The sequence below is a fragment of the Lontra canadensis genome, unplaced genomic scaffold (genome assembly GCF_010015895.1).
Source record: "Lontra canadensis isolate GAN:19392208 unplaced genomic scaffold, GSC_riverotter_1.0 scaffold247, whole genome shotgun sequence".
Lineage (NCBI taxonomy): Eukaryota > Metazoa > Chordata > Mammalia > Carnivora > Mustelidae > Lontra > Lontra canadensis.
This window is the reverse complement of record NW_022631241.1, coordinates 51,975-75,977: the sequence shown is the minus strand read 5'-3', so window position 1 is coordinate 75,977 and position 24,003 is coordinate 51,975. Positions and strand designations below refer to the sequence as shown.

General features: G+C 41.3%; 1 protein-coding gene across 2 annotated transcripts in view; it reads right to left on the bottom strand.

Moving 5' to 3' along the window:
- LOC116862482 (UDP-GalNAc:beta-1,3-N-acetylgalactosaminyltransferase 2) overlaps positions 1–23,544 on the bottom strand; it is a 57,125-nt gene extending 33,581 nt beyond the window's left edge. The window contains exons 1-3 of one of the 2 annotated variants that reach the window (XM_032849781.1): positions 23,221–23,544; positions 10,582–10,729; positions 2,738–2,838 (exon numbers count right to left, since the gene is read on the bottom strand). In XM_032849781.1, the coding sequence (XP_032705672.1) occupies positions 2,738–2,838; positions 10,582–10,729; positions 23,221–23,332 (361 nt within the window). In that variant the 5' untranslated portion in view covers positions 23,333–23,544. Of the gene's footprint in view, positions 1–2,737; positions 2,839–10,581; positions 10,730–10,868; positions 10,903–23,220 lie in introns of those variants that run through there. The other variant, XM_032849783.1, reaches the window with a different exon arrangement.
- Positions 23,545–24,003: the final 459 nt, after the last annotated feature.

Sequence of the window (24,003 nt, the reverse complement as noted above, 5' to 3'; positions counted from 1 at the left end):
TTTCTTTTTTTTTTTTTTTATTTGACAGACAGATCACAAGTAGGCAGAGAGAGAGAGGAGGAGGAGGCAGGCTCCCCGCTGAGCAGACAGCCCGATGCGGGACTCGATCCCAGGACCCTGGGATCATGACCTGAGCCGAAGGCAGAGGCTTCAACCACTGAGCCACCCAGGAGCCCCCAAAACCCTACTTCTTGTTGGGCAATTTAAAATACTTGTGATGTCACAGGACAAAAGTCCTTGAAATCACTTCCAATAACACTGAAAAATTCTACATAATACTGATAAATACTATATAATACTGATAAAAGAGAAGCACATCAGAGTAGCATTTCTGACCACATACTGTGTGCCATGCCCCATCACATTTACAACTTCACAACTACACTGAGTGGTCGTGGCATCATCTGACCTCACGTGTAATGATACTGAGGCCTGGAAATGTTAAGTAACTTGCCTGAGGTCACAGAAAGTGGCAAAGGCAGGAATCAACCCCAGGTTTATGAACTTCAAACTCAGTACTCTTTCCACTCCCCACAGCTGCCTAAATTGAAGCCAAAAACAGTCCTTTGCAAATAATGTTTTCAATTACCATAAATGAATCCGGACCGATTACACGAAGTAGTTTACATGGCTGAGAATATCAGTGCTAGTTTGTAAAGTAATATAGAAACCTATTCTAAAAGATTTTATCAAAGTTCTTTGTATCTTTCAGAGCTGTGGTTTTCCAATTTTCCTGCTCACACAACCACATCAGTTAAACACATTTGTACACACACTCATATACCAATTTACAAAATAGACACATATATTATTGTTACCAATATATTCAGTCTTTATAAAGATAACATTGTCTTCTTTTCAGATAAACAGAAATTCAGTCTTCTTCCCACACCCAGCAGATCCTCTGGATCCCTGCCTTTGAATTCCTAGGATGTTATTTTACACTTAGTAATGCTCAATAAAATGTGCCTGATTGGACTTGATGACCCCCACCCATTTACATACATAAGCAGAAGGGGGAAGAAGGTGGATACACATTTTGTCATGGGTTGGCCAAGCGCTGGCCACAGAGTCTAGACTCCAAAGAAACTGGATGACAGCAAAATGTTTTCTTTTTAATACACTCAGTAAATATAAAAGATTCAAAGTATATGCATATAGGTTAAGCATACTATAACATAACTACGTATCTATTAAAAAACAAATGTACCTTGAACTTCAAGCTACCTAGACACATGAAGTCCTGCTGCTTTAGTAATGTTATTAATCAAAACTTCTAGATATTCAGAGCATGATGATTAATTAACACTCATGATGACCTTAAGGTATTGAAATAAAATGAAAATGACATCTGAGTCATCAAAAAGATAAAATAAGGTTCAATATAAATTTAGTTACACCTATTAAAATTTTTTTATTCTAGGTATTGCACTTATGAAAATTTTCTATTAATTAATAGCTTCATTTCTTTACTATTAATGGATAATAACACTTAACATAATAAAAGTCTGGTTAATTCAAGGTGAGGTTTTTAAAAATTTGATTTGGTTTTGGATTTCAAATGTAATTTGTTCTAGGCTACTCTTACATCATCAGTAATGCAACATTTTATTAGGTTCATGGTCCCTATGGGACTTTAGTACAAGCTAACGGACTGCCTCACAGAAACACAATTACACATGACATTTTCCTTACAATGTTAACTAAAAGAGCATAAGTAAGAAACCTCAGCTTTATACAATACAGATAATTTATTTAAAAAGCTGACTGAAACTCAACTTTATAAAAGGCAGGTTCTTTAAAATACTATTAAGTACCATGTCCCAGGAACGAGTCTAAGTTTTTGTAAGTATCAACTTATTTCATCCTATCAATGCCTATGAGGTAAGTACTTTTATCCCCAGTTTACAGATGGTGAAACCAAGGCACAAATGGGGTAAATAACTGATCAAAGGTCACACAGCTCAAAAAGGCAGAGCGTAGATGTAAATCCATGGAACCTGACTTGAAAGCCCAGGCTTTCAACATTATCATTGCCTGTAAGAGTAAGATGTACATAATTATAAGACCTGACAAATCTTAAAATTCCAGGGGTCATACCTGGCACACTTAAAACTTTGAAAAGTTTACTTTTCCTTAGAACCATAGCTGAACATAACAGGAAATGCTGGTAAAGAAAGACATCTGCTTACACAGTTAGCAACGTCCTAAAACTGGTTCCCTGGTAATAGAGGAACATGATTAGGACCATCTTTCTTCATCATCAAAACTCCCACAAATCTTTAACTGTAAGGAATACAAAATATTACTCAGATTTAAAATTTTTACTATTTGTTTCTTTTGTAGGAGGTTATAGGCAATAATCCTAAGGGAAAGTTGACTCATAATATTTGTATCAAGGTTACTATAAATTGACAAGATGGTGAAATCAGCAGGTTTCTCAAAGTTCAAAACTCAGTTTTCTAGGATTATCTATGCACAAGGAAATCTCCAGATGCATGTGAATCATACTGAGAAACAAACTCTCCTGGATCCTGAATTAAATATATCTAAAAAGACTCCTCACAGAGAGCTAGAGTGATCACTCAATCTGTCAAAAAGGATGAAAGGTACATTGTGATGAAAGCTCGATCTTAGTCTGCTAAAAGCGGACCACCAGACTAGCCAGCTTAGCAGCTTTTCCTCAACATCAAACTTGTAAAACGGAAGCACAGAGCTGTGGAAAAAGATGACTCACCCGGATTCGTGATGTTGAGCAGTCTGCAAGAATAAGGATCTTCCCTGTCTTCCACGGGCACGTCGCAGCCATGAGCACCGATTATGAACTTCACAAGCACGCTGAAAGATGTATTGGCATTACCATCAGATACCGATCGGCACTCTGCGCATGCCCGTTTCCTCATGCCCCTTTCAAAGCTTTTACTTTAAGACCCAAATATTTATTCTAACTTTATTTTTCTGGTCTAGCAAAACAGAAACAAGCAAAATGAAAGTTGCCAACCACCACATGACATGTGGGTAAGCCCTCTCCTGTAGTACTATGTCAAAGCGAGTATGAATATGTTTGGCCGGGCTACCAGCAAATGCTCATACCAATTAAAAACAAACCACAGTAAAGTCAGTTTCTCACAGTCCGACCTAAAAACATATCTGTATCTGCAATCTTCTTTATTTACTTTCCTCTATTGTAGAAGGTAATCCTTTTGCTCCAGACCAGATTAGTCTTCCTATTCAAGAAGAGGTCCTCTCCTCTCCTAAACCTTGCCTGTAACCTGTGGCTCCTTCCCTACATGTTACAAATACGATGAAGTCTTGATACTCATTTCTATTTACCGACCATCCCTTCCTTGTCTCCACCTTTTTTAGTGAAGTCCCACGAAGGAATGAACTAAAATTGTAGGCTCTAGTTTTTCATCTCTCACTCATATAAAACAGAAATTTTAGCTTCAGTACCCACCACTTATACTGAGCTGTTTACCACCAATGTAACCACTGATTTGCTGCTAAATCCAGACAACTTTTCAGCCCTTCGGTCTGCGGTTCAAGAATGCTGGTCTCCTTACAAGGCTCTTTCTCCCCAACTATGTGGCCGGCTCAGTCACGTGCACTGGCTCTTCTTCACCAAGTCTGCCCATTACGGTAGATATTAAAGCAGGGCTTTGGCTCTGGGTCTCTTCACTCTTTCTGCCTGCTCTCCCTGGACAATATTTATTCTCAAGACTTCAACTAGCTTGGGAAACATTCCCGAATTAGCATCTCTAGTTTGGACCCATCTCCTAAAAGATCCGTATGTATCCATTGAACATTTTTTCCCAGATGGCCCACAGATGACATTGTTGTGCCAAATCTTCAGGAATTCTGTGGGCTAGTTATTAAGAACAGACTTTATTAAATTATATAAACTTACAATGAAACACACTGCTTTAAAAACAAAGAAAATACTCAAATTAATCATTTCTTAATTATTTCACTACTACCTATGTTCTTGAGGTTATATTTACCTATTATATCTGGGTGGTAGAAATAAAATGGTATGCTACTACATATCTTTCCCAAGTCTGTGTTCAGAGATGTTGTGTTAGTTGAAGTTGGTCATGGTGGGAATATTTATACCACGGAAACTAGCAAACACTACAAATAAGGGTTTCATTGACTTTAAGGGATGGAGAAAAAAAAAAAGTAAATCGTTGGAGGAAAAGTTAACGAAGATTAAACTTAAAAAAGTAAGACGTGTCTTCATATATCAGTGGATCAGAATAGACAGCCCAGAGATAAACCCACAATTAATCAATGACAATGGAGGCAAGGATATCCAATGGGAAAAAGATAGTCTCTTCAACAAAGGGTTCGGGAAAACTGGACAGCTACCTGCAAAAGAATGAAATGAGACCACTTCCTACACCACAAACAAAAATAAACTCAAAATGGATTAAAGACCTAACTGTGAGACCTAAATCCATAAAACTCCTAGAAGAGAACATAGGCAGCAATTTCTCTGATGACAGCTGTAGAAACATTTTTCTAGCTATGTTTCCTCAGGCAAGAGAAACAAAAGCAAAATTAAACTACTGGGACTACATCAAAATAAAAGCCTCTGCACAGTGAAGGAAACAATAAAACTAAAAAGCAACCTATGGAATGGGAGAAGATACTTGTAAATGACAAATCTGATAAGGAGATAATATCCAAAATGTATAAAGAACTTACACAACTCAACATCAAAAAACAAAACAACCCAATTAAAAAATGGGCAGAAAACATGAATAGACAGTTTTCTAAAGAAGACATACAGATGACCAACAGACAGATGAAAGCATGTTCAACATGATTCATCCTCACAGAAATGCAAATCAAAACCACAATGAGATACCACCTCACAGGTGTTAGAATGGCTAATACCAAAAAGACAAGAAATAACAAGCATTGGTAAGGATGTGGAGAAAAGGGAACCCTTGTGCACTGCTGGTGGGAGAGCAAACTGCTGTAGCCACTGTGGAAAACAGTATGGAGGGCCCTCAAAAAATTAAAAATAGAACTACCAGGGCACCTGGGTGGCTCAGTGGGTTAAAGCCTCTGCCTTCGGCTCAGGTCATGATCCCAGGGTCCTGGGATCGAGCCCTGCATCAGGCTCTCTGCCCGGCAGGGAGTCTGCTTCCTCCTCTCTCTCTGCCTGCCTCTCTGCCTACTTGTGACCTTTCTCTCAAATAAATAAATAAAACCTTTAAAATAAAAAAATAGAACTACCATATGATCCAATAATTCCAGTATTGGGTATTTACCCAAAGAAAATGAAAACACTAATTTGAAAAGGTATATGCACTTGTATTTATTGCAACATTACTTATAGTAGCCAAGATATGGAAGCAACGCAAGTGTTCATCGACGGATGAATGGATAAAGATGTGGTATATACATATACAATGGAATATTACTCAGTCATAAAAAATGAACTCTTGGCATTTGCAGCAAGACAGATCTAGATAGAGTATTATGCTAAGTGAAATAATTTGGAGAAAGACAAATACCACATGATTTCACTTATATGTGGAATTTAAGAAATGAACGAAAAAAAAAAGACATAAACCAAAAAAACAGTCTCTTCATAATTTTTTAGTTTAATTTTATTTTTAAAAGATTTTATTTATTTGTCAGACGGCGAAAGAGAGAGCGAGTGCACGCACAAGTAGGGAAAGCAGTAGGCAGAGGGAGAACCAGGCTCCCCGCTGAGTAGGAAGCCTGATGCGGGACTCGACTTCAGAACCCGGGATCATGACCTGAGCTGAAGGTAGACGCTTAACTGACTGAGCCACCCAAGTGTCCCCCAAAAAACAGGCTCTTGAGTACAGAGAACAAACTGGTAGTGGCTAGAGAGGAGGTGGGTGGAGGGGATGGGAGAAACAGGTGAAGTAGATTAAGAGTCTATTTATCTTGATAAGCACTGTGTAATGTAGAGAATTGTTGAATTACTATATTGTACACCTGAAACTAATGTAACACTATATTAATAATACTTGAATTAAAAAGAAAAAGAAAAAAGTGATGTGTCTGTAGCCACCCCACTGTGAACAGCACAAAAAAATGAGGAACCATCCTTCCACTATTCAAAACCTATTACCTGATTCAACAAAGATGTCACTGCCTTTACTGATGAAGAGTAAAGTTCTGACATATGTCTCGGTTGTCACCTCAGTTTTACTCTATCTTAAAGAAAATATTTATGTCCAAACTGCACTCCTGTCAGGCGCAACATGCAATTGGTTAGATACAAAGGTCTAGAACGATGGGAGCATTCGTGGGAATCAGCTCGCTACATGGAATTTATAATAAAGAGTATCGCGTATGCTATTATCTGTCAGTTACGCACCATACAACATTTATATCAGTAAAACTTAGAACACATACATACGCACACGTACACATAATTGTTATGCTTCCGAGAGCCAGCTGGTAAACTTGAACCAGCACACTACTGCCTTCAGGTACCAGACTCAACATACCCACCACAGAACTTCTCTCCCGTGAAACCTGCTCTTCTCATCTAGTGTTTTTGCCTTGATTGATTATTCTCCAAGTTATTCTCATTATTCTCCAAGTTAGAAAGCTAGCAATCATCCTCAACTCCTTTTCCTCCTCTCCCTCTTGCTGTTTATTTACCTCATTTTCTTCTAAGGCCACACTTCAGTTCAGCCCCTCAGCCGCTTAGCAGTCCACGCCTCTGTCCCCACAGCTGTTCTGCAGGGCCTGGCCACAGCCTGCCCCGGGCTCGATGGCCTCCCTCTCTCTACCTCATAATCCCTGTCTCTCGGCCCCACTTTCCTTCCCGAGCGCTTCATCTCACTCATCCACACCCTCCTCTGAACTCCCCTCCCCAACCCAGCGTTCCAGTTACATGGAACTGTTCGGAGTTTCCCAAACACTCCAGGCTTTTTATTTATCTATATGATGGGACATATAACATTTTATTACACTGTTACATCTATTTCCTTCTATTAAACTTCAAGCTCCCATAAAGACTGGGACTCTATGGCAACTATCTTTGCATTCTACCACATGCAGTAAACTACGTGCATGCAGAAGATACTCAACAGTTACTTGTGAAATTGACAATTTATTAATTTTATTACAAAGGCTTTTCATTAAATAATGTCCCGGAAGTGTATGTGGAATCTGGCTCCTTCAGTGAAATGCAAGATTTGAAGCCACAGAAATGCAAACATTCCGTTTACTAATGGCCAATTAAGGCAGAATACCCATTTGTAAACAACTAGCATTTAGAATAAAAGTATAAACAGAAATGAGTAAGTTTGTTGACTAAATTATTGCAGATATTTAACAAATTAGTTTTTTTAAAGCCATCTTAAATACTCTTACTAGATTCACAAAATTACTCTGCCCTAAGAAGTTTTTGGCTAGTATCTATTTTTATATAAGTATCTCATCATTTTTATAGAACAAATCACCAAGCTTACTAAATTTATTTATTTATTTTTTAAAAAAATTTTATTTATTCATTTGACAGAGAGAGATCACAAGTAGGCAGGGAGGCAGGCAGAGAGAGAGAGGGGGAAGCAGGCTCCCTGCTGAGCAGAGAGCCCGACTCGGGGCTCGATCTCAGGACCCTGAGATCATGACCTGAGCCGAAGGCAGAGGCTTTAACCCACTGAGCCACCCAGGCACCCCCAAGCTTACTAAATTTAAAGCAGTAATGCTATGATGGCAAATAAATGACTCGTGACTATCTGAATGTTAATCTTCCTCACTACATTTAGTCTGAGTCATTCCCTCAAGAGTTGTTGAGTGTCTTACTCTGTGCCAAGTAAGGTTCCAAGTACTAGGAATACATCAGTGAAATAAGCAACATTCCCCAGGTGCCTGGGTGGTTGAGTTGGTTGGACATCCAACTCTTGGTTTTGGCTCAGGTCAGGATCTCAGGTTGTGGGATTGAGCCCAATGTCGGGCTCCACACCCAGTGCGTGGAGCCTGCTGAAGATCCTTTCTCCCTGTCTCCCTCTCCCTCAACCCCTTCCCCTGCTCACTTGTGTTCTTTCTCTCTCTCTGAAAATAAAATCTTAAAAAAAAAATGTTAAAGTCCCTACACTCATGAAACTATATTCTCGTGGGGAAAGACAAATGATTTAAAACACAAAGCTAGATATAATAAACATGCCAGTTGGTAATAAGTATTATAAAGAAAAACGAAGTCAACTAAGGGAGGATGGAGAGGGAAAAGGGGTTAGGTGCTATTTAATAAAGGGCTGCCTCCTGCTAAGGTGAATTCTAAACAGAGAGCTGAAAAATGTGAGACTGTGAACCAAGAGGACTGTCCAGTGGAAGAGTGATAAAGACAGGGGAGACCGTACGTGCAAAGGCCCCAAGGCAGAAGCACACTTAGTGTATGATGGAAGCACGGTAATGTTCACCAGTGTAGGGGAAGTAGATTTTGATAAGCTCAAAGACCACAGTGAGCACTTGGTATTTCACTCTGAGCAAAAGAGAAGCCAATGGAGGGGTATGAACAGAAAACAGACGTATTTGATGAATTTTAAAAGAAGCACTCTGGCTGCTGCACAGGAAAAAAAATATAGGGGAACAAAGGTAGAAGCAGGAAATCCAGATAGAGGAGGCCGCAAGAATCCAGGTGAGAGGTAATGTGGCCTGACGGGGAGAGGGTGGTGGTTCTGATGGTAGTGGTAGAGGTGGCAAGGGGCTGGATTCTGGATGATATAGAAAGGTAGCACCAAGAAAACATGCTGATGGGTTGGATGTGGCATGTGAGAGAAAGAAGAAATCAAGATAACAATGTAGTACAAATTTTTAAAATTTCCCATTTTCCTGGTGCCTCAACATCCTCACAAAGAGGTTATGAGCATCCTCCCCAGGTGACCTGATACACTGGAACGATAAAGCTGGTCCCTGCCATGAGATCCCCCTCTGGCCCTCCCTCACTCACCTAGTGACATTCAAACACAACAGTGAAATCCCCTCCCTCCTCCTGCTTGTATATGCCCCTGTGACCCCCGTAAAGGCATGTACTCATGGGGCCCCGCTGTGGACTCGCCACCTGCTTGGTTGAACCTGCTCCCTGGACGCTCCTCCTGTGTGGCCGCCCCCTGTGTGGTGCACTGGGCCTCCTTCTCTAGGACTTGGGAATGGACTAGATCTAATCTCAAAGGCCTCTCCCAGTGTACCTTCTGCGGCCATGCTGGACGGATCCTTAAAGACCCATAAGGGGGACTCACTCCGTCATTTATAACATAGTCACCGGGGTTTTCTGAGCAACAGGCAGAGAGGGGTCATTATTCTCTGGGACAGAAAAGGCTATGTAGGAAGGGCAGGTTTTGGACGAGGTTCTGCCAGCAGTGAGGAGTCCAAGGCCTTTCATTTGCTGGTCTATCGGTACTATTATCATTGAGATCATGAACCAAGGAAATCTGTCTTGAAAAGAAATGAAAGCCGCTATGAATAAGATAGGAAATCTATAAATGTTCATGACTGATGACAAGAAAATGCTGTAACTGTGTAGCTACTCAGTCCCAAATGTGCCAGTGTAATGCAATCCTAAGAGGGCCATGGAGAACTGCCCATCATCTGAGTGTCTCCGCAGAACTAAAAGTTCAGTCTCCCATGCTTCTGTTCCAATAGCCCCTCACGATGTCATCTTCAGAGGCTGGTCTCATTGCTAAGGTCTTGGGCTCCTAACCAATAACTGAGCCATCTAATACCAACATGAGATGTGCTACCAAAGCTCAGCCCTGGAAGGGCAGGCGGGAAAAAGAGCTACACACCGCAGAGCACACAATTAAAAAACACTACAGAACAGGAAAAATTCAGTGTGTCTCTGTGAAGTTGGTAAAAAGCATATTTAGACACAAACATGTCTAACCAGAGACCTATTCTGGAATAGAACTTTTTAAAAAAAAAATTTTAATTTTATTTATTTGACAGAGAGAGAGAGAGAGAGAGAGACCACAAGTAGGCAGAGAGGCAGGCAGGGTGGGGGGAGAAGCAGACTCCCTGCTGAGCAGAGAGCCTGATGTGGGGCTTGATCCCAGGACCCTGAGATCATGACCTGAGACGAAGGCAGAGGCTTTAACCCACTGAGCCACCCAGGTGCCCCTGGAATAGAACCTTTTAAGAATTACTATTCTAGAGGCACCTGGGTGATTAAGTGTCCAACTCTCGATTTCAGCTCGGGTTATGACATCAGGGTTGTGACATCCAGCCCTGCACTGGGCTCTGTGCTGGGCATGGAAACCGCTTAAGGTTCTTTCTGATTCTTTCTCCCTCTCCCTCTGCCCCTCTCGCTCTCTTTAAAAAAAAAAAAAAAAAAAAAAAAGGAATTACTATTCTAAATCAAAGCAAAAACAAAACAAACTAGGTATTTATAAATGCTAATATGTTAACCAATGAATATATTCTCCCCTAACTATCTTTAAGAACTTTGTGGGAAAGCAAAATAAATAGCCATTTCTCCCAGGAAGAGCGGCCACATGCCTAAATTAACATTTCTGACGGTCTCAGGAGAGGTCTTCCAGAACATTTACTCAGTTAATCAGGCAAGTGCCAACTCAGAAAACCTACCGTTGACTTAATGATGGATGTTGTATTAAATGCTTCAGCCAGGTGCTTCTTATCACATTTCGAAGTTCGTGGTTATTGCGAGCAGACAACACACCAACTACCACATCATAGTGACTAGACTTCCACTGAGGAAATGAGGCCAACTGATCTAGAAATAAGCAACAATAAATTAGAAATGTCATATCTCAATTACTGTTCATATGTGACATAAAAAGTTTATTGTAAAATAATGCATGTTCATGTGTATAGAATATACAAAGAAAAAATATTTTAAAAATCAGACGTACCATCCAGATAACCACGACTTTTTGGCATATAGTCTTTTTGTCTTCCCTATGTATGTATATATTTATGCTTCCATAAGTATGTAAAACTTCAAAACTAATAAGATGTTTACGGTGAGAATGAGTTTGGAAAGGCAGCGTGGCATAAACCACACAATAGTAGGCAGTATGAGTCCGTTAGGCCGCGAGCAGAATCCTGGTTCTTTTTATGTCCAGTAACTGTTATTTAACTTCTCTTTTTAATTAAAGATTAAAAAAAAAAAAAACTTCTAGGGGCACCTGGGTGGCTCAGTGGGTTAAAGCCTCTGCCTTCGGCTCAGGTCATGATCTCAGTGTCCTGGGATCGAGCCCCACATCGGGCTCTCTGCTAAGCAGGGAGCCTGCCTCCCCCCCACCCGCCTCTCTGCCTACTTGTGATGGCTCTCTCTCAATCTCTCTCTCTCACTCTGTCAAATAAATGAATAAAAAATAAAAATTAAAAAATTTAAAAAAACAAAAAACTTCTAAGTAATCTCAATCTGCCACATGGGGCTTGAACTCCCCACCCTGAGATCAAGAGTCTCATGTTCTACTGACTGAGCCAGCCAGCCACCCCGAAAAGTTATTTACCTTCTTAAGCCTCAGTTTCCTAGACTACAAATGGGTATAGTAATACTTCTCATAGAGTTATTGTAAAAATTAAGTGAGATGATATATATAAAGGTCCTGGTTTGGTACCAAAACAGTAGGCACTCACTGGCAACCGACTGCAATGATAACCACCACACAAATCCGTGCTTTCAAAGGTGAAGGCCTATGTTAACATTATAGGGGGCGCCTGGGTGGCTCCATTGTTTGAGGAGCCGACTCTTGATTTTAGCTCAGGTCATGATCTCAGAGTCCTGAGATCAAGCCCCATGTTGGGCTCTGTGCTGGGCATGGAGCCTGCCTGGGATTCTCTCTCTCCTTCTCCCTCTGTAGCCCCCCAACACCGGCTCTTGCTCTCTCTCTCAAAAAAAAAATTAGTAAGTTTGGGAAATAAAGCTGAAAAACTACTATGCTGAAAAGTACCAGACCCTGAGCAACACCAATAAATTCCACAGACAGAAAACCCTGTATCAGTTAATATAATACTCCAAGGAATGAACGAGGGAGGCAACATTTCCAGGGAAGCAACAACAAAATCAAGTGACAAGTCATGCGAATGGCTCATTTTTTACTGCTGTAAGGTCTAATGGGCAGGATTACATTTAAGAAAAAAAAAAAAACTGTCCTTAGCAGACAAAAGGGGAAGATATTTTGTTTTTTATCGCCAATTTCAAAGCTGGAGAGCTACAAGCTTATACATAGCTCTGATGAGGGGCCGTTTTATCTCTTTCTCCAATGACGGGAACTGATCCAAAATGTTTCCAAAATTAAATAATCGAAGGCCAGAAAGCTTGCCTACATTATGTGCAATCCTTTTATATGCCAGAGGATCCAAGCATTCAGTTAAAAGACAACAAAAACATGATGGTATTTTATCAAAGGACCAATTAAAATAATAAGAAAATCTGGGAGACAGACCCTTCTAATAGGATGCCTAAAGGATATTACATTGTAACACATCTAGGAATATAGGAATTTTTGTGTAGATACCTTATTTTCCACAAAAGATACATTTCTAAAAACAAAAGAAACCCCCCAAAACAGACAAAAAAAACCAATCTAAATGAAGTAGAGATACTTGTTATATTAGCTTACCAGGAATCCTGTACTAAAATGAATTCTTTAAAGGCAGGAATTTAACCTTTTTTTTTTTCTTTTTAAAGACTTATGTATTTCAGAGAGAAAGAGCGAACAAGTGGGAGGGGTAGGGAGAGGGAGAGAGAGTCCCAAGCAGACTCCCAGCTGAGTTGGGGCTTGATCCCAGGGCTGTGAGATCCTGACCTGAGCTGAAACCAAGAGCTGGCCACCTAACCAACTATGCCACCCAGGTGCCCCAGGCAGGAACTTATCTTTAATGTAAATCCAAATTTTCCTTGACTAACCTTGCTTATAATAGACCATATTCATTGCACACCTATAAAGTACTACGCATAGAGTATCAGTTGAACGCTTTGCATGTAGAGTATCATTTAATGCTCACAACACCGAGAAGTAAGTGGGGTCAGGCTCCTTATGAAACAAACAAGGCCAGAGGCACAGAGAATTCAGTAAATTCCACTAAGGCAAGCAGTAAGGCGCGAGGCTAAGATTTAATCCCCCGCAACTGACCTCCATTCTTCATCCCCTTCAATTAGCAACACAGCTCCATGTAGCTCCTCTGAAACTAAATTCCAATCTTTTATTCCTAACACCAGTCTAGGTGGCAAATCAGTGATAAGCAGATCACTGGAAATGCTGGTTAGCATGTTACTTTTTTTTAATTTCATGGAAATTAAACATTTATATGAATGAAAAAAACACTTCAGGAACATATTTTCTCAGGTACACAAAACTATACGATGAAAGCTGTACCTACTGCTGGAACTAACTCTAAATGAGTCTGAATTTGGAGGATAAGTGCTTATGTAAAATTGGTAATGATATCCCATCTCACCCCCTACTCTTTCACAAAGAAATAGTAAGTACTTTTAACAACAGTAATGAGGCAAATGTAGTAAACAGACATATCTGACACTGACTCCAAAGCCAACGTGCTGCATGATACCCATAATAAGCTATTTAAATCCCTGTGTCTCAGCTTCCTAAAAACATACCCCAAAAACAAAAAACCAAACAAACAAAACCCCGATACCAAAAAGTCTTCAGATAGTCTATTTCATCCATTACAAAATATCTTCTGGAACGATTAAAAACTGTAGAAGAGCAAAGAGACATTTAATCTAAATGCCTCATTTACCTGACATCAGCAGAAAACAAGGCTGATGCACAAAAGAAAAATCATAAAATAACTAAAACAATCCGTTAAATGCCAAATTATCACTGTTTCATTTTTGGTAGATAATCAAAATAAGCCTTTGAAAAATGGATTACATGAAACATAATTTAGCTTGTTCTTAATTGACAAAGTCTTCATGAACAATGTCTCAAATCAGTCCCTTTCTCGTCATTAATTCTACCCCCTGCTTCAAGTCAGACTCTTATCTTTCACTGGACCATGACAGGGGTGTCCTAATGATGAGCACTGAGAGATCTGTGGAAGGGCTGAACACTGTATTGTATACCTGAAACTAACACAACACTGCATGTTAACTACACTAGAATTAAAATTTAAAAAGACAATTGGGAAATTCTGAACACTAAATATTGGAAAGAATCATTAATTTTTCTAATTGTGATGATGGTTTTGTAGTTATGGTTTTTTAAAGTCTACTAATAGAGACACTATACTAAGATATTTATGAAAATAATAACTTCTCTGTGATTTGCCTCTAAATAATCCAGTGGGAAGAAGTGGGTAGGAGTGTTTATGAAAAATATGAGTTGAAGGTGTATGGTGTGTACATAACATTTGTTCTAATCTTCTACTTTTGGTATGTTTAAAAATATTCATAATAAAAACTTAAAACATGAAAAAAAAAATCCCAAGGCTATCCTAATGGTTTATCCCTGGTTTCTTCATCTCACTGCCAAACAAGATTTTTCTGAAACTTAATAAATAAATAATAAAGATAAAGATGACCATGTGGCATGTGAAAATCCCACAGGGTGCAAACTACTTTATGATCTCATTCCACTGCCATTCATCTCCTTTGCTTCTACTCCACGTCTAAGCTGCTTCTGTGGAAGTGCTTTAGTTTACACGCATTTCTCTTTTCTTGCAGAGGAGAAGGGCATGGCAGATTTTGGCCTCTGAAAAAACTTCTCCTTCCAGATATACTGAAAAATAGGTCCCTAAAGAGTCACCCAAAAAAACTCCTGGAAGTAATAAACAAACTCAGTAAAGCTGCAGGACACAAAATCTATCTACAAAAATCAGAGGCACTTCTAGACACTAATAATGAACTACCAAAAAAAAAAATTCAGAAACCAATCCTATTAACAACTGAATCAGAAAGGATAAAACACCTAGGAATAAGTTTAATCAACGAGGTGAGAGAGCTGTACACTGGAAGCTGTAAGACACTGACGAAAGAAACTGGAGAAGACACAAATAAATGGAATGATATTCTATGCTCATGGGTGAGAATATTTTTTAAATGTCCATACTACCCAAAGCAATCTACAGATTCAGTGCAATGCCTATCAAAATTCTAGTGGCATTTTTCACAGGAATACAGCAAACAACCCTAACATTTGTATGAAACCACAAAAGACCTTAAATAGCCACAGCAATCTCAGGAAAGAACAAACAGGAGGGCATCGCGCAGCATTAGCTCTTCTATCCTCATCTAAGAGGGATGATTACAGCAATACAGGCCTACCCCAGGAAACAAGAAGAATCTCAAATAATCTAACCTTATACCTAAAGAAGCTAGAGGAAGAACAAAACCCAAAGCCAACAGAAAGAAGGAAATAGCAAAGATGAGAGCAGAAACAAATGATATAGAGACCAAGAAAACAATAGAACAGATCAATGAAACTAGGAGCTGATTCTTTGAAAACATCAACAAAATTGATAAATCTTAGCCAGACTCATCAAAAAACAGAGAGAGAGAGAGGGAGGGAAGGAGGGAGGGAGGGGACTCAGATAAATATCACCAGAAATGAAGGATAAGAAATAACAACCAACACCACAGAAATACAAGGATTGTAAGAAATCATTTGCCAACAAACAGGACAACCTAAATGAAAAGGGTAATTTCACAGTAACATAAACTTTCAAAACTGAATTAGGAAGAAAAAGAAAATTTGCAGACCAGTTCCCAGCAATGAAACTGAATCTATAATCAAAAAACCCAACTAAAGTGCAGGACCAGATGGTTTCATAGGTAATTCTCCCAGACTTTCAAAGAAGAGTTAGTATCTATTCTTCCCAAACTATTCCAAAAAATAACAGAGAAAATAAATCTTCCAAATTTATTCCACAAGGCCAGGATCAGCCTGATACCAAAACCAGATAAAGACACCACAAAAAAGAACTACAAGCCAACAATTCTGATGAACATAGGTTTAAAGATTCTCAACAAAATATCAGCCAACAGACCATACAACAAAACATTAAAAAAATCATTAACCATGATCAGGTTGGATTTATTCCAGAGATGCAAGAGTGGTTCAGTATTTGCAAATCAACCAACAAGACTGAAAAGAGACATGCACCTCTATGTCTACTGCAGCATTATTTACAGTAGCTAAGATATGGAAGTAGCTCAAGTGTCCACCGATAGATGAATGGATAAAGAACACAGGGTATATGCACAATGGAGTATCACTTGACCATAAAAAAGAATGAAATCTCATCATTTCCAAAAACATGGATGGAGCAAGAGAGTATAAAGCTAAGTGAAATAACCCAGTCAGAGAACGACAAATACCACTTAAATTCCACTCATACATGGAATTTAAGAAACAAAACAAATGATGAAACTAAACAAAAAAGCGGACTCTTAAATACACAGAACTGGTGGTTGCCAGAAGAGAGGTAGGTGGGGTCATAGGTGAAAAAAGATGAAATAAGCAAACACATCGAGCAAAACACTGGAGGCATGATGCTCACTGGTTTCAAACTATATTACAAGGATACAGTAATCAAAACAGCATGGTTTGGCATAAAAACTGACATATAGGTCAATGGGATAGAATAGAGCCCAGAAATAAACCCACAATTATATGGCCAATTAATCTATGACAAAGAGACAAGAATATACAATGGGAAAAGGACAGTCTCTTCAATAGATGGTGCTGGGAAAACTAGACAGCCATACGTAAAAGAATGAAACCGACCACCACCTTATACTATATACAAAAATCAACTCAAAATGGATCAAAGACTTGAACATAAGACCTGACATCATAAAACTCTTAGAATAAAATATAGGCAGTAAGATCCTTGACACTGGTTTTGGTGATTATTTTTTGGATTTGGCACCAGAAGCAAATGCAACAAAAGCAAAAATAAATGAGCAGCACTACATCAAACTAAAAAGCTTCTTCTGCACAGCAAAGAAAATCATCAACAAAATGAAAAGACAACCCAAAAATGGGACAGAATATTTGCAAATCATGTGTCTGATAAGGGGTTAATACTGAAAACATATTAAAAAATAAAAGCTCCTACAACTCAATAGTAAAAAACCAAGCAATCCAATTAAAAAATAGGCAGCAGATCTGAACAGACACATTTCCTAAGACAACATACATATGACCAACAGGCATATGAAAAGGCGGTCATCATCACTCATCATCAGGGAAATGCAAATCAAAACCACAAGGTGAGATCACCTTACACCTGTCAGAATGGCTAGTATCAAAAAGATACAAGTGTTGGCAAGAAAGTGTAGAAAAAGGAAGGCTTGCGCCCTTTTGGTGGGACAATAAATCCCTGTAATAAACACTATGGAGGTTCCTCAAAAAATTTAAAGTAGAACTATCATATGATCCGGCAGTTCCACTTCTGGATATTTATTCAAAGGAAATGAAAACACTGGAGAAGATACCTGCATGCCCTGTTCATTGAGGTGCTATTTACAATAGCCAAGACATGGAACCACCTAAGTGTTCACTGACAGATGAACAGATAAAGAAAACGTGTTATAGACAAATATAAGGCAATATTATTTACCATAAAAAAAGAAGGAAAACTTGCCACTTCTGACAACATGGATAGATCTTGAGGGTGTTATGCTATGTGAACCCAGCCAGACAGAGAAAGACAAATACGGTACAGTTTCACTCTGTATCTAAACAAAACAAAACACTAAATTCAGAGAAAACAGACTGACGGTTGCCAGAGGGGAAGGGTGGCATGTGGGCTGAATGGTGAAGGGGGTCAGAAGTACAGACTTCCAGTTAAAATAAAGAAGTCATGGGGATGTCATGTACAACTCGGGGGCTATAGTGAATAATGCTGTAATGCATATCTGAAAGCTGCTAAGACAGATCTCAAAAGTTCTCATCACAAGAAAAAAATTATAACTAAGCTAACTAGACTGTGTTCATTTTTACAATTCAGTATAAGTATACTGAATCAATGTCATACACCTGAAACTCATGTAGTAGGTCAATTATATCTCAGTTTAAAAAACAGGTCTTCCGGGCACCTGGGTGGCTCAGTGGGTTAAAGCCTCTGCCTTCGGCTCAGGTGATGATCTCAGGGTCCTGGGATCGAGCCCCTGAGTTGGGCTCTCTGCTCAGCAGGGAGCCTGCTTCCTCCTCTCTCTCTCTGCCTGCCTCTCTGTCTACTTGTGATCTCTGCCTGTCAAATAAATAAATAAAATTAAAAAAAAAAACAAAAAACAAAACAAAACAGGTCTTCCACCAGATACCAGCAATGTAAATCAGTCCAACAGACTTGGGAGTACTGCATTACATGGTATGAAACCCCCAGCAGGTGCTCAATAAACAGCTGTGCAAGAATGCCCATGTTCCTACTGCCCGACCAGCCTTTGCCTGCACACTTTCAGCACCTTATGCTATTTGCTAGTACAGGGGACCTACTTTGATTCTGGTGTCTGGAGACAGGAAAAAAAGAAATGAACAGCTAAGAAGTAAACATGCTATAAAAAGACACAAAGAGGGGTGCCTGGGTGGCTCAGTGGGTTAAAGCCTCTGCCTTCGGCTCAGGTCATGATCTCAGGGTCCTGGGATTGAGCCCTGCATTGGGCTCTCTGCTCAGCAGGGAGCCTGCTTCCTCCTCTCTCTCTGCCTGCCTCTCTGCCTACTTGTGATCTCTGTCTGTCAAATAAATAAATAAAATCTTAAAAAAAAAAAGACACAAAGATAATTCACAGATAAAATGCAAATAGCCAACCAACCTATGAAAAAACATTCCATTTCACTAGGAATCAAGTTTGAATAAGATGGATACCATCTAACCAGGCTCCTGCTATGTTCAAAATGACAAATACCTTCTTAAATAATACCCCCACCATTGGTATTGGAAAGAAATGTTATTTAGAGTTTTTTCAAGGAAATGGCTCCTCTCCTATGTTGCTGCTGGAATGGAATTTGGTAGTCTTCTGTGGGACAATTTGCCAAAACACATCAAATACCTCAGATAATTTTTTTTTTTAAAGTAGGCTTTCATGTCCAGAGTGGAGCCCAACACGAGGCTTGAACTCATGATCCTGAGATCAAGACCACTTGAGATCAAGAGTCGGACACTTAATCTAGTGAGCCACCCAGGTTTTCCAGAACTATGTAAGTTCTATCCAGCATTCCACATCTAAGAACTTATTCTAAAGAAATAATCAGTGATGTACTAAAAGATCTCTACTCATCACAGTGTCATTTATTAATAGCGAACAACTGCAAAATCCAGAAATGCGGAAATAAGGGATTAGTTAAATTAAGGTGTATCTATATGCAGCTATTGAAATTATGTTGCAGAATTATGTTTTATTGTTATTTACCATATTAAGATCAGGAGATTATAAGAACTATGTACATACTGTGTGGTTCCATTTATATGACGTATTAACAAGCAAATCTCTGCCATTTAAGATCAGAACAGTGGTTACCACTCCTGGCCATGATGGAAGGGAGCATAAAGGGAGCTTCTGACATGCTGGATTAGTTGGGTGTATCAAAAATATATCAACCTATACATTTACAGGCCCTTTTCTGAAGGGATATTATACATGAATACAATTTTTAAAAAATACGAAGTCATTTCCCTCCAACATTCATTGTAAGTATGTGCTTTCAAAAACGGTCATAAAGATCATTTTCCCTGTTTTTAAAAATAATTTCAAATTTTTCTACAAAGAACTTGTTTTACTTTTCTAAGAAAAAAAATTATATCATAAGGTCATCATAAAAAGTAAATAGACAATATGTAGGTGGCAAATTCATTCATATTTTCCCAGTTTTGTTCTCTTGATTCATTCCTTCAAATCACTAAGCACAAAAAAACAAATTTTCATGCCAGGAATAATTAAAACCCCACACTAGCTCCCTGAGGACAACGGCATTCCCTTCTCTAATATGTAGTGTATCCTGAGGGTCTGGCAACCTGCGAGGTTCTCCACTGACAGCGGACATCCAAAACTCTATTCTAGACCAAGGGAGGTTGACTTCAAAACTGATTGTTCAAAATAGGCCCAAGGATTCTTAAAAATCAGACGAAAATTTCCACTCTCACATGCATGCTCTCAGATGACATCAATCCCAAACAAGCAGAAATCTTGGAAATGAGGGAAACATATAAATTCATGACAGATCTACTGATAAGGACAATCATCATATACACGACTAGCATGCCCAATTTCTAAAACCTCCCCAAATACCTCACTAGCTTACGTACCAGCCACCACTATCTTATTCCTCCTCTCTAAAATCCGTGGAGTGTTTACTATGAATCAGGCACTTTTCTGTGTGTTGTATTAATCGAATCTTCACAATAACCCTATGAGATCATCATTTTATAAATAAGGAAACTGAAGCACAGAGACAAGATTACCATATAGGGATAATTTTGGATGAACCAGCCCTAGGCAAAATTGCAAAGCAAGCTCAATTTGTCTTTGGCCTTCTCCTTGCTCCCTGTCTCAGTTCAGCAGACTCTGAGGGTCTCAGAGCAGGGGACTCCACATCTAGCTTGGTACCTAGAGCTCTAAGCATTTGTTGAGTGGATATGCTTCTTTCCTTTCACTTTGGTTTCCTTCTCTCCAAATATCCTAGGAAGAGAAGACTTCTTTGGTCACATCCTTTAAAGGATGTTACATAATTCCTGGTAAGGTATTACCCAGTATGAGTATGAGATATGAGATGTATCTTCTATCTGTATCGTCCAGCCCAGTATCCCTGTCTCCATTCTCCTCATGCACCCCTAGGTGTGCTGGATTTCACAAGAGACCTGCTTCCTCTTCACCAGTTGCTCTCCCGGACCTTAGTTTGGCTGTTTCAAGGGAGCCACTACATTAGAAAAACTCCAGGTGCTGATGGGAATTTTTCCTGCCCGTCATTCAGGCCCCTGCTCAACGGCACCAATCTTCAGAGGAGCCTCCCCTGACCTCTCTATTTAGAACAGTAGCACACCATTCTCTGCCCTCTACACTGCTTTCTTGTTGTCATCCCACCTATCTCCATCCCCTAGGATATTAAAAAAATTATTTTCTCGGTTCTGTCTTGCCTTCTAAATTGTAAACTGCACAAAGGCAGGGATGTGATCTGGGTTACTGCTATAACTCTATACCTACAACAGGAGTGGGCACAGAGTAAGCTCTCAAAAATTTGCTGAATCCACTACAAATCAGAGGGTGTTTTTTTTTTTTTTTTTTTAATATTCAGGGAAGGTAAGTCTCCCTTTAAAAAAGTACTGTTACAACTCAATGAGCCTGAAGACAAAGAGGCAGACAAAAGAACAAAAAGAAATCTTAAAACATTAATTCAAGGGAAGAAAATGTAACAAAATCTTGGGTTTTCTCTCTCACTTTAGGCTGAAGGCACAAGGGTAGAAATATAAAAGTGCCCAAATGTTTTAGTTTGAATGCGGTGGTAACACGATGGGAAAAGGAGCTGCAGGAAATCTTGGCGATCCGTATGCTTCTACTGCTTTTAGTTTTGCAAAGTGAAAGCTAGGAGTCTGCCAGGTTTCATTTAGAGTAAAATATCTAATTTATCATCTAACCAGATGCAAGGTATCCACCTAAGTCAAAGTTAATTTATTTAACTAGTACTGATTTCTTCACCTATAGCCGGATCCTCCTCATGGCCTATTTCCTAGTCTCCTTAACCTAGCTCAGGCTGACCTAATGGCAAGATAGGGGCATCATCCAAACACTGTGGGGATAGGAAAAACTTCACTGAAGCTAAGAGACCGCCTACTAACTTTTAAGCTTGAAGACAAACAGGTTTTTCTTGTTTACTGAACCCCAAAAGACTAAATTAAGGTCATAAATATCCTAAGAATGTTCTGCAAGTAAATTCTAGTAGTGCTCACAGAAAGGGAAAGAAAGCTGTAAAACAAAAACCTAATAGATGATAGAAAGCATTTTAGATCTGTGGCACTTTTTCCTCTGCTCAGTTTACAAAAACCTAAAAAACAAAACCTTAAAAAAAAAAAAAGCCCCCAATCCTAACCTGTTAATAGGTTAAATGCTCTGTAACCACTGTATTTTCATTAAATAAATTAACCGTGTTTTAGTTCTATTCGGGTCACACAAATAGCCTTTTCAAAGAGCTTGTGGTTTGTCTAATAGGAAAAGAGTCTAGGAGACTGTTACCAGTCTAAGGAACCCCCATAATAACGATGAGATTGCCTTGCGGATTGCCGAGTTAGTTTCTATGCCTCCCACTTAAAAAGTAAGGCACCGACCCATCTCAGAATTGCAAATATTCAATTGTGATTTTTAAAACGTTTGGGTAAGAAAACCGCTGTTCGGGGAGAAGTGGTCGGAAAAAACCTCGCCGAGTAGTTAGAACACAACACAACTACTACCTCATTTGGAAAACAGCCTTCTAGGTTTCTTTATATGTCCTAAGGCAACCTCTTAGAAAAGAAAACAAGGGAAAACCACTAACATCAACAAGCACAACAAATCCGCCCGCACCTTCTGCGGACAAAGCATCCCGTGAGGCGGTGAGAGGCGCAGGAACCGAGCTCTCAGCCCTGAGAGAAAGCTCCGGAACGAGCGCACAGACCGTCGGCGAACGGCGGTATCGCGGGGTGCCTCGCTAGCAGGCGCCCGGCCAGCTCACAGGGACAGCTCGCTCGCAGCCCCATTTCACGTCCGGACGTGTCCAACCGACCGACCCGCAGTTTCCAAAGAAAACACAATCCGTGTGTTCTTACGGCAAAGTTACCCTGACAGGCGAGACCCAGGCTTCCCCGGCGCGCACCGGCGCCGCCCGCGGCACTGAGACCCACACGTCCCGACCGAGCGGACCCTCAGCGGGGAGGGGGCAGGCCTGGCAGCCAGAGCCCGGCGCACGCAGCGGCCGCCCGCGGCTGAAGGACACAAGGTTTGGCTCGCGGGGCGGGAGGGCCGGCGCCCACAGCTCGGACCAGGCCTGGCGGGCAGACGCAGGACTCGCGGCGGCCGGCACCGCTCTCCGGTCCGTAGAGGAAGGCGGGAGGGGAGAGGCGGCGGGACTCAGACGGGGAGAAGCCCCCGGAGTTTGCCCGATGTAATGCCCCGAGGATGAAAAGGGCCGTTTGTCTCCTCAGGGAACGGTCGCGCTCGGCCCGCTTCCCGCTGCGGGACGCCGCGGAGGAAGCCGCCCGGGGGCTCGCAGTCGGCCTCCCGCCCCGCCCGGCCTCCCGGCCCGCCCGGCCCCCGGACCTCACCTGCCCGGCCAGCCCCGGAGGCGCGGGCGGGCGGCGGGGAGCGCAGCCGCAGCCAGAGGTGCAGCGCGGCCCCGAGCACACACGGGCACAGCAGCACCAGCCAGTTTCGCATTGGCCGCCCCCGCCCGCTCCGCCTCGCGCCCCCGTCGCGCGCCGGGCTCTCCCGCGTCCCGGCGGAGAGGGAGGGGACGTGCGGAGAGGAAGGCCGCGAGGCGGCGGTCGACGCAGGCGCGACCACTCCGGCTACGCCTGCCCTCGCGCCCGCCGCCGTCCGGACTCCTCGCGGTCCCGTGCCCCGCGCCTCAGGTTCCTCCAACCGCAGGCGGCGGTGTCTCAGCCGGCCAGGCCCCGCCCCCCCGTTCGGCCTCCCCCCTCGGCCCCGCCCACCTCCCCCACTCGCCCCGCCCCCTTCCCTCGCGTCCCCTCCCGCGCCCGCAGGCCAGCCGGGAGCTGAAGTCCTGCTCTGGACCTACTCAGGGGACACACTCCAGGGGGCCCGAGGCTTGGAAACCACATTTCCCATAATCTCATGCTCTTGCTCGCGTCACTCGGCGATCGCGGAGGCGAAGCACGAAGGCAAACTCGGAGCATGCGCGTCTCTTCTCGACGCCTACTAACCCCGGATGGCCGGAGGGAGGCGGTGCTGGGCAGCCGGTGCTCGGGGCCAGGCACAGGCCCGGAGGGAAGCACTGCTGGGGCGAAGGGTCGCCAGTCGCCTCTGATTTAAGAGGGATCGCGTGATGCTTGTTTTAAGCCACGCAGAGCTCGGTTATCAGATGCTGG